The sequence below is a fragment of the Marmota flaviventris genome, chromosome 10 (genome assembly GCF_047511675.1).
Source record: "Marmota flaviventris isolate mMarFla1 chromosome 10, mMarFla1.hap1, whole genome shotgun sequence".
Taxonomy (NCBI): Eukaryota; Metazoa; Chordata; class Mammalia; order Rodentia; family Sciuridae; genus Marmota; species Marmota flaviventris.
Window position 1 is genome coordinate 14,349,432 of NC_092507.1, and position 11,458 is coordinate 14,360,889.

Consider the following 11,458-nt stretch of genomic DNA (forward strand, 5'->3'; position numbering starts at 1 on the left):
CAGCCCTATTCACTGTGCCTGCCATAGTACATGAACTTTGCCCATCCATGGGCAAAGTGGCTGCAGGAAGGTGACTGGTGGTCACACCCATGGCTGGTTATGGAAATTTACCCAGTCAGGAGCACAGAAAAGGCTTCAACATGAGTTGAAATTTAATCTGGCATCAGCTCGTGACATGAAAGATTTTCCAGTCCTCAAATCTATCTTGCCAGCTGATGAGGGGGAAATAAAGGGGATTACCCAGGCACATGGGCATTTTTGAGTCCACCAATTGGCCACTCCCACCTCCACCCCGTGTCTCACCAACCCCCAACTTCCCAGAGGGTGCAGCTATTTAAGAGCAGCAGCATTCAGGAAAAACAAGAGAGTCATTTGGAGCTATCCAGTCCAGGATCTTTTGAGAGGTAAATACCCAGAAACTAACAGTCCATGGAAAGAATTCAAATCCCTGCTCATTGGCTACTTTGAGAATGGCCGTGTTGTGTGTTTGTATGTGTGCATGCGTGTGAGCCTACGTGGACATAAGCATGCCTGTGCACAATTGGGTATATAAAGGACAGCATGTTGTATGGTTTTTGTGAGCAGACTAAATAAAGAGACTGTGTGCACTATTTGGGTAGATGTCCACAGGCATCCATGTGCAAATACGAGTGTGTGTGTGTGTGTGTGTGTGTGTGTGTGTGTGTGTGTGTGTGAGAGAGAGAGAGAGAGAGAGAGAGAGAGAGAGAGAGAGAGAGAGAAAGTTTGCAGTGTGTTGCTTTAGTTCTGGAGAGAATTATTGGGAATCAGATACCTTGGATGGAATTCCTGAGGCTTGAATTGAGCATGGGGATGTGGGTGAAATGTCTAATGGGGGGTGGGGGGCGCAACCTCTGACCTTAGGGATTTCCCAAATGGATGGTTCAAGCTGGTTCAGTGTCTCAGGAATTCTCAGTCTGTTGAGGAACAGGGGGCTCTCATTCAGGTCTAATAGGGGGTCTCCATGGTCCGAGGGCCTGCACATGTGCAAAGCCATTCCACAGAGCTGTGGAGGGTGAGGAGGTGGTATTATGAGCGCACAGGCGGAGTCATGCTTGGGTACACTGATTGCGACAGAGGTGTTCACTCTGGACTTAGTGCAATACAACAGCATGTCTGTACCCTCTAGGACAGTGAATTGGGCAAGAGAATAGGGGCCATGACAGGAGCTAGGACCACATAGGAGAGGAGCCCAGGCCAATCCATCTGCACTCGTCCTACACAGATCTCTCAGCATGAGGACCCTCCTTGCACTGGCAGTGATTATGGTCTTTGGTAAGAGCTGACATTGATCTCAGCGCAGGGGGAGCCCCAGGGGGGTAGGGGGGAGGAATACAAACCCCAAGTTTTCTTTCCTTTTGCAACAGTCCTCTCCCAGTGGGAATAGAATAGAGGCCATGGGGGCGGGGGAGAGAAGCAGAGAGAGACAGAAGGAGGACACAGGGCCTCACACCCCATCACCAGCTATTTATCAATTTCCTTTCAGGCCTAATGAGGGTTCGGGGGATCTTTTTAACTTCAATTCCATGATCTCATCGGTGACGAAAAAGAATGGTGCAACAAATTATGGCGCCTATGGTTGCCACTGTGGCCTGGGTGGCAAAGGAACCCCCAAGGATGCAACGGATCGGTGAGGCCACCCCAGCCCTCCCTGCCCTGTGCTCACTTCTGGCCTCAGCAGGACTGAAGTGGAAGGACAGAGCTGGTGCCCCATCGACACAAAGGTCCTGGGATATCCCAGCTGGACAGGCCGTCAGCGTGCCGCACCCTCTGCTCTAGACTATTCTATAGCCATTGAGTCTCTGCCTAGGATCAAGGGTGGGAGGGAGACGGCACCATGGCCCCTGGAGCTGTAGGAAGGCAGCCCTAATGGTACAACCTCTACTAGATGCTGTGCCAGACATGACTGTTGCTACGATCGTCTGGAGGAACGTGGATGTAGCACAAAATTTCTGAGCTACAGGTTTCGATACCAAGCAGGCAAAGTCATCTGTGAAGGTAAGAAAGCCCTGTACCCAATCCACTTTCCCTCTTTCATTTGTTCCCTGCCCACCATGCCAGGTACAGTGCTAGACACAAGAGATAGGGACACAGAGGGACACTGTCACTGCCTTGAGAAAAAGCAAGAAAGCTGAGATCACAAATTGATGCCACTGCAAGCAGTGACAGTGGAGCTGTGCAGAGTCAGAAGAGGGTGGGAGTATTCCCAGAAGAACACACAGTATAGCCAAGGAACCCAGGGGGCCGCAGGTCATTCTGTGCTGCCCAGTGAGCAAGGCAGGGGCTAGATCAACCAGACCTTTTAGGCCAGGGTGTCTTTAGTTTTGTCCTAAAGCCACAGGGAGGTAATTAGCACCTTTTCACAGAAGCACATTTGCTTTTCAGAGGACTCACTCTGGGTGCAGGATGGATGGGGCCCAGGGAGCCTGCTATTGCAGACAAAAGAGCAACAGCCAGGCATAAAGCCCTGGTGGTCAGGATGGAAGGGGCGTGGAATGAAATCAAGAAGCAACTATATGATTTTGAGGAAGAATCAGCTTGGAGATGCCTGAGGAGGATATGGGGATAATGAGCTTTGGGGTGGGTATTTCTGCAGATGGTTTCATGGAGGTAAAGATCCCGGATGTTGTTCTGCTGGGTTGTACGAGGAAAAATTCTAATTAGAATACTCAGAGACTAGGGTCTCCAGACACCCTCCCTGGGTAATGACCAGCAGCCAGCTGGGTGTGAACACTTGCAGCTCAGTGTAGGGTATGGACTGGGGACATACTCAGATTTAGCAGAGGAGAACTGGAAGTTCAGTGTGCTCACAGTAGGCCCCTGAAGGAGGCCAGTGGATTAGATAGAAAGCAGGGAAAAGGACTGAGAAAGTTATGATTAACAACAGCAGTTTAACAGAGGAGGCCACATTGGACGGACAGGGTTTCTCCAGACTGTGGGGCAAGAAGGTTGTTCAGGACTTCAGGAGAAGGTGCTCTCCTTGAGCATGAGGGCGAAACCAGGTTAGAGTGGGTTAGGTATGGGTGGGAAGCAAATTGGAGAGAGGAAGTGGAGGCAAATACATGGAGAAAGCTTGAATCTGAAGGGGAGGATGGAGATGGGTGGCAGCTGGAAAGACTGCTTAGTGACCCCAGACAGTGGAATGAGAGGGCATGAATTCCCACCCATAGCATGAATCATAAGATCAGAAATTGTCTCTTGCAATGGTGACCTCTCCATATGTATGTTAGCAGGCTTTAGGGCCCAGACACAAGATGCCCAAACGAATTGGTTCGGATATTGGGGCTGCCTGACTCTCACAGTACGAATTCGCCCAACTGCAGTCAGGCCTAGGGCTGCTTGTTCCCCATCCTCAGCTCTGCCGAGTTGGCAGGTCCCTACAATCTAAGTGTACATCAAGACACGTGCTGCAGCTCCAGGCACCTGGGCCTCACCCCAGCAGGCTTTCCCACCGCGCAACTCCCTTTTCCAAGGGAGGAAATGAATTCTTCCCAGAAGCCTCCAGCAGGCTCACGCTCATTGGCCAGAAAAATGTTACCTTCTATTTAGAGACCAATCACTGTCAAGGAGAAAGGGAGGACCGTCTTACGCCAATCATGAACCACCCCATGATTGGTGGGGCTGTACCGCCCCAGAGGGTGGCCAATGGGAAGGCCTGCGTCTTCTGGTGTGGTGTGCAGGGCTCTGTGTCTGCGACAGGCCGGAGCTAGCTCCCCCAGGCCGGGGACCTGCCTCCCCATCTGTCAGCAATATCGGGAGGAGGACCATCTGGAGGATGGGCAGGGTCCTCTCCCCCAGGAGAAGCCACAGACTATTAAACTCCAATCCGGTGTTTATTTTCTTGTAATTTCAGCAAACCAGGACTACTGTAGGAGTCAGCTGTGTCAGTGTGATATAACTGCTGCCTACTGTTTGGCTGAAAACCAGGAAACCTACAATAGGAAGTACCAGTTCTATCCCAATTTTCTGTGCCGTGGGAATAAGCCCAGTTGCTGAGGCTCCTCTTTGCCGAAGCCTGGCCAGCCAGTGCTGGTCCTCCAACACCCTCTCTCCCAGCCCCCACCAAGTTCCCTGCAATTCAGAAAACAGTCCCAGTCCATCCCAGAGGCAAGCAAGGAGCCCTTCTGTCCTGACCCAGAATAAGAAGACCAAACCCCGGGGGCACCAATGCCCGGCCTCTTCCCTGGACTACCTGCACAGCTGAGTCCCCACTCCTGCCCTTCCCTACCACCTCCGCCCCCCCCCCCCCCCACGCTTAGCTCCCAGCTGCACACTCCTGGGAGTCTTTTCTGAATAAACCAATTTGTCACCAAACTCTGTGTGCGTGCGTGTATGTGTGTTCACTCAGTGTGAGAACACACTCTACCAGACAAACTGGTACATGGTGAATTCAAAGTATGGTCCCTAGAGTCAAGACTTTATGACTCCTCTACTCCACTACCCTGAGCCTTGGTTCTCCCACCCAAATGGAGATGACAGTGTCCCTCCTGCCTGGGCAGGTTTGAGAATTAAGGGAGATACCAATTTTTAAAGGACTGGGCCCAGCACGTCTACTGCTGCTATTCCTATTAGGAGTGAAACCCAGATCTATCCATCTGTCTGTCTGTCTATCTATCTATCTATCTATCTATTTCTCTCTCTCTCTCTCCCCATATCTCCACCACCACCCCTTGCCTTCCTGGGCCAGAACAGCTCCTCCTGGCCTGTTGGAGGATGTGAAAGTTGTCAGAATCAAAATGGATCACTTTTGTCAAAGTCTAGCCCAATTAAATAAGCAAAGCAGAAGGTTCTGTTCACAGAGGACCACAGGAACCACGACCTTGCACAAAGGCCATCTGCCAAGTACAAATGGAAGCCTGTGACAAGTACACCAAGTCAAAGCAAGACACACTGACCATGCATTTAAAATTCCTGACAGAATTTGAGGGATTTTCTTAGCCCCCCAGACGCTTATAAAAAGCAACATTCTAAGGCCCATAAAGAAGCTGTGTTTTGAGGCACTTCATTTGACAACACTGTGGTCCATTTTCATGGAAAGAACAGTGAGAAAGGTTAATTCTTCAACTGCAATTATAGAGGAAACATGTAAAGGCTGTTTAGCTCTTTATTTCTCTATTTTTTCCCTCGGTCTATATGGAGTCTGCTTTACATTAAGAGAAAGAGAAATGAAATGCACAAGCTGAAGCCTGGCCAGCCAGTGCTGGTCCTCTTCTCCAACACCCTCTCCCTCAGCCCAGCTAAAAGTTTTTTTTTTCACAGCACATCAACCAATAGAGAAGAAGAGAAAAACTTTCTAATGGTGGTTTTGCAATTTACAGCAGCTCCATGGCAACGGAGACACCTAAGACTCATTCTTCCTGGAAATGAAAATTTAGATTTGCCTAGCTTTAACAGCTAGGGTGATAAAACTCTTCTGGCTTAAAAAACACACCTCCTCTCTGCCTTAGATGAAATCTTAAGCAATAGTAAAAAATCTCTCTGCCCAGCATAAAAATTGCCTCATATACCACCTTGGCCAAGAAAAAACAAGAAAAAGAAAACCTTTTAAACACCATTTCTAAAATGTTTCTTGCCCTATTTGATTCATCAAACAAACAAGAAAGGCAAACCAAAGAAAGATAATTTTATGATTAAATTCAAGGTAACTTGGAGGCTTGCTGCTCCAGACAAGCCTAGCTAAAATGAGAACAGCTAAGAGTTAACCCTAAACTCATTCAAGACTGGAAAGAGGGTAAGAGAGGAGGGAAAAGAAGTTTTTGACCCCAAGCTTCTATGGGAACTGTTTGGTCTGAAAATATGGTCCATGGCTTTCAGGACACATGAAAATCTTAAAAGTTTATCCATATGAAAAGGTCACTTTAAGTTGTCCCTTTTGTCAAAATATAATTTGGTTTCAATCATCTTTTTATAAGCCAGTGAATCTATACTACTCTATTTTTCTGTTTGGTGACTAATTATTTTTATTGGTACCAGGGATTGAACTCAGGGGCACTCAACCACTGAGCCACACCCCCAGCACTATTTTGTATCTTATTTAGAGATAGGGTCTCACTGAGTAGCTTAGCAACTCCCTTTTGCTGAGGCTGGCTTTGAACTTGCAATCTCCTGTCTCCGCCTCCTGAGCCACTGAGATTACAGGCATGCACCACTGTGCCCAGGTGGTGACTAATATTTTAAATTGCAAGATTGTCATTTGTAGATATCATTCATGGTATTTGTGTGTACAGGTTGTATGGTGAAGGATGAATCTTATGAAAGAAAATAGTTGTATGTTGTATCCATATAGTAAAATCATAGGAATTCTATTTGAATGGGCTTAGGAGTAAAGGACCACTCATGGAACCTGACACTGTTCAGATTATAGTAACTAACCAAAATGCTTTTTAATTCACATGACTTGAGTAAATCCTTGATAAATAAACTGGTTTTAAATATTAAAAGTGAAAATGTCTTCAGAACTGTTAGTTACATGTTACCTGGGTGTGCTGGTGAGGAAGGGCTACATTTATCTCTGTTAGATGTTTAAGATCAAAAAAGTTTAATTTTGACCTAAGCATGCAACGCAGTATCCTCTGTTTTCTAGATATCAAGCACATATTTCCTTGACAAAGAAATAACTTAAAATGAAAACTATAATTATCTAATATCTGTTTTCACAAATAGTCCAGATATTATTTTTAAAATAAATTGTGTCAATGTAAAGGAGATAAATGTTTATGAATGAACTTTTTATGCCAGTATTATGTTATGTTAAACTACATAATGACTGAATTGTATCAAACTTAAAATACTAAGACATCAATTGATACATATATATTCAAATATATTTGGCTTCATTAATTCTATAGGAAAAGCAATATATTTGGGTCTCTTAATATATGTTCTATTCCACATTCTTTTGTTCTCTATGAGAGAGCACATGTTATAATATAAATTGTAAAATATGTACTGATACAGACTGGCGGTGTTGCTCAGCAGTAGAGAGTTTAGCTAGTATGAGTGAGATCCTGGTTTCCATCCCCAGCACTACAAAAAGTAAAAAGTAAAATTAAAAAATATATAGATATGCCTGGTGTGGTGGCCCATGCCTGTAATTCCAGAAACTCAGGAGGCTGAGGTAGGTTGGTTGCAAGTTTAAGGCCAGTCTTGGCAAATTAGCAAGACCCAATCTCAAAAAGAAAGTGGGTGGGGGTGATGTTTGGGGATGTAGCTCAGTGGTAAAGCACCCAAGAGTTCAATCTCCAGTACCAAACACATTCAAAAAACAGAAAAAAATATATATATTATAAATTATATATATATTAATAATTTGTTGAAAGATAGCAAACAGATCAAAATTGCTTACTTCCCAGGTTTTTCCCCACTGGAATTTACGTTACTGGATACTTTACTGGAATTTAACATTACTGGAATTTACGTTACCAAGATTTAACATTTATATATATATAAAATACATATTATATACATATATTATATACATATTATAACTACTATATACACATATTAATATGGTTTACATGTATCACATATATTACTTATATTTTAGTTATATATATGTCATACATATATTTTATTATATAAAGTGTGTCAGAAAATTATAATGTGTTTTTATAAGAAAAACTATAAAACCTAAAATGACTTTTTTATTGAGGAAAAAAATAATTCTAATTTGGAAATTGTTTTAAGGATTGTTTCAAAGGGTAGATTTATGGAAGAAAATAAAACGGGGCAGAAAGGAGCCAATGAGTGGTGGAGAGAGAGGTAAAGGCCAAAAGCGGGCACAAAGACATCTGGTAAGGAAAGCTAAAATGAGAAAGAATTTTTGGCATGAGAAAGAATTTTGAATGGTGAAGGATGAATCTTATGAAAGAAAATCTGTGTGTGAACAATTTGTCTATAACTAGAAGAAAATTATCTATGTGTTTTTCTAAAATTTGACCATTAATAATCTGAGATAAAACCAGAATCTGATTCTTTAAGTTTAAACAACATAGTTCTCTTGGAATATTGATTGGCTCTTAGTAAAAATCTGCAAGTAATCCATTGCAGTGCCATGCAACTGTAACACCAGTTTCTCAGGAGACTGAGGCAGGAGGATCTCCTGAGCCCAGCAGTTCAAGGCCAGCCATGGGAATATAGCAAGACCCCCCTCTCAAAATTTAAAAAAAAGAAGAAGAAGAAAAAAAAAAAAGAAAAAGAAAACTGTTTTGCAAGAGGTTTAGATTTAAAATTTTGAAATCAGTTTTGTTTTTGATTTTCAACCATTGTCTGCACTGCAGCTTTTCTTGTTTAATATCTCCCATTTAATCAGTGACTCCCCAACATTTTAGTCAGTTACCATAACTTATTTTTCTCCCCTGTTCTGACTCTGCTTATTGTGTCCTGACAGCCTTGATAATGATTCTTCTTTTCTTTTTTTTTTAAGTTGTAGATGGATACAATACCTTTATTTATGTCTCTTTATTTTTTATTTAGTGTGGTGCTGAGGATTGAACCCAGGGCCTCACACAGGCTAGGCAAGCGCTCTACCACTGAGTGGCAGCCCCAGCCTTTGATTCGTTACTCTTGGCTTTTCTCAATGTCTTTGAATTGTTCCATGTGACCAGATCATTTCACGTGCTTTTAACATTTCCCAGAGTCAGGCACTGCCCTGCTCAGGGCACAGGTGTTCTTGTTGACACTTTTCTGCAGGACGATGTGCCCTCGTGCACTGGGACATGTGCTCTTCCACACTGGTTATATCCACCTTTTCACCAGAAGTGCCTTCCAGATTGTCTGGATGAGCTTCCCATAAGTTGAAGCACTCACGCTGCAGAACGTTTTTCTTGACCTTTTGGTAAATGGTCTAGGAAACAAAGACTTTATGTTCTTTCCAGATTTTCTTTTTCATGATATCTTTCTTAGGTTTCTTGTTAATGGAAACAAACTGAGCCTTAGAATAGTTAAGGTTTCTGTTTTATGCTATCTCTTCCTTTTAAAATCTTTTAACTATCACTTTGGTTTAATGAATGCCTACTGTTTCATGAAGACCAATGGTCCTATTTTGATTTTTTTTTGGTACTGTGGATTGAACTCAGGGGTGAGTAACCACTGAGCCACATCCCCAGCCCCTTTTTTTTAGTTTGAAACAGGGTTCACTAAGTTGCTTAGGGCCTTGATCAAATGTCTTAATTCTTTGATGTCTTTAGCAGGTTTCTTTGGGATCAGCATTCTTAGTTAAGTCTTTCCAATTTTGAGATTATCCAGTTGGACTGCTGGAAATCCTAAAAAGCTGTAGTTCTCATCTTGCAGAGATGATGAACACATTGCCTGCGATCCACCATCAAACCATAAAGTGATGCTAAACCTTCTTTACGTTACATCCATCCAGATAAGATACTGATACAAAAATTCTAGAGACTTTGTGAAATTTACAAAAGTTAAATGGTGCTGGTATGACAATTTCAGTCATGATTGTTATCTTAAAATGATTTGCACAATAAAAATAACTGAATTTCTTTGTCAACTGCTGAACTGTCATCAAATTGTAGCCATGTCTATTCTGAGTCTTTTGTAATTCATAGTTTTGATTGTTCTCTAAAACCATTTGCAATCAGATTCAAGTGTCTGATAACTTTAAGACCAGTGGACTGAATAAAAAACAGAACTCTAACAAAGAAACTGATGGGTTCCTAAAACCTAATGCAGAACGAGACAGAAGACTGGCTGAACTGATAGAATCTGTGGGGTTTTGTCTTTCAATTAATATGTGTTTGGTTCTCGAATGTTTTGTTTTCCAAATTTAAGGAAATGTTTGTCTTTATCTATAGTTTACAGCAATTTGGGCAAATATGCTTTTGTAAGCAAAGCTAAAAGCATACTTTCTTCTCTATACTTGATTTCTGCAAAATTGAAAAACTATTCACGAGTATTTTTGTGGCAATGTGGAATTTGTATAAACTCAGAATCTGTCCTCTTTATAACAGGATAAAACTGGAAACATTGGCATATTTGAAAATATGCATAGAATATGTGGCTTCAAGAGTTCCCAGCATCATAAGGAGTGAATAAATCCTCAAAGGATTAGGTGATAAACTCAACCTGATCTTTTCTTAAAATTGGGAGCCATCTCGGCATGTCCTGGAGAAGGGGCCCAGTGGCCTGCCGGTGTGGTAAACAGATCACCCCAATTGGATGAGGGGCACAGCTGCCACCTGCACCTGCAAGGTAGGCAGACCTGCGACCTGGAGAACAGGCCCAGTGGCCAGCCAGCTTGGTAGACAGATCACCCCAATTGGAGGAAGGCCCAGCCACCGCCCGCGCCTGCACGGTAGGCAGAACTTTGACCTGGAGAACAGGCCCAGCAGCCCGCCGGCGTGGTAGACAGATCACCCCAATTGGAGGAAGGGCCCAGCCGCCGCCCTCGTGTGCACGGTAGGCAGACCTGCGACCTGGAGACCAGGCCCAGCGGCTCGCCTGCGCGGTAGACATACCTCCCCAGTTGGAGGAGCCCAGCCTCCCACTGGTGCAGTAGACAGACCACTCCAACTGGAGGAGGGGCCCTGCCGCCTGCCCATGCGTCACCTGACCGAGCTCTTGACAAACATAAGGTTTCCCCAACACCCCCACCTCATCAAACACCTTATGAGAAAAACTGATGGAACTCATCTTGGAAAATCCCACCAACCCTTAAAACCCACCAACCGGTTGACTGGCGTGGCTACCAGTGCAGTTCTGCAGCAGATCAGGCACCTGGTTTACATCTCAGAGAATAAGAGTAGAGAGGCCACAGGTGGAAGCTCAAGTCCTCTCACACTGATTACCACCACCATCCTGAACCCAGAGACTCAAGCTAGGAATAGACAATGCCACTAACTGGAAGAAATGAAAACAGAGTTCTGAGAGACATTTATTTCTTTCTTTTTCTCTCTTCTCTCTCTCTTTTCAGCCATTCACCCAGTCTCCTCTACCCTTCCCCCTTGGGTCTTCACAACCTCAACATATGTGAAACCAAAAATTGTGCACAAAAAAGGTCTTTAACAACTGAATCACCAGAATAATATACTATAGAGGAATTGCATATGCCCCACCTCCTTTCCCCCTTTTTCTTTTCTTTTTTTCTCATATTTTCTTTTTCCCGCTCTCTTTTTTCTCTTCCTTTCCTTGTTATTTGTTTTCCTCCCTCTTACTCCCTCTATCCCACTTGCAACCCCCTAAATTTTACTATTCATAAGTAGGGTAATCTTATAAAATACAGATAGGAATTTGAATCTATACATTCTTCCATAAATTACCCATATATTGGTTAGAGCTCTCCAAAGTTACTAAGTTAGATTAACCCCATACCCTCACTCCTTTCCCCATAAACATAACATCCTACACCTGAAATTCAGTTTTCTTCAAGCTACCAGAAATGGTATGCCTTTCATGAAACTAATGACTATGTTTGTAAACGATAATC

The 11,458-nt window shown here is 43.6% G+C and overlaps 1 protein-coding gene across 1 annotated transcript; it reads left to right on the top strand.

Moving 5' to 3' along the window:
- Positions 1–1,544: 1,544 nt before the first annotated feature.
- Positions 1,545–4,014, top strand: LOC139707437 (phospholipase A2, membrane associated-like). The gene is made up of 3 exons (XM_071618691.1): positions 1,545–1,648; positions 1,907–2,016; positions 3,872–4,014. Exons 1-3 carry the CDS (start codon positions 1,545–1,547, stop codon positions 4,012–4,014), a joined length of 357 nt encoding a protein of 118 aa, XP_071474792.1.
- Positions 4,015–11,458: the final 7,444 nt, after the last annotated feature.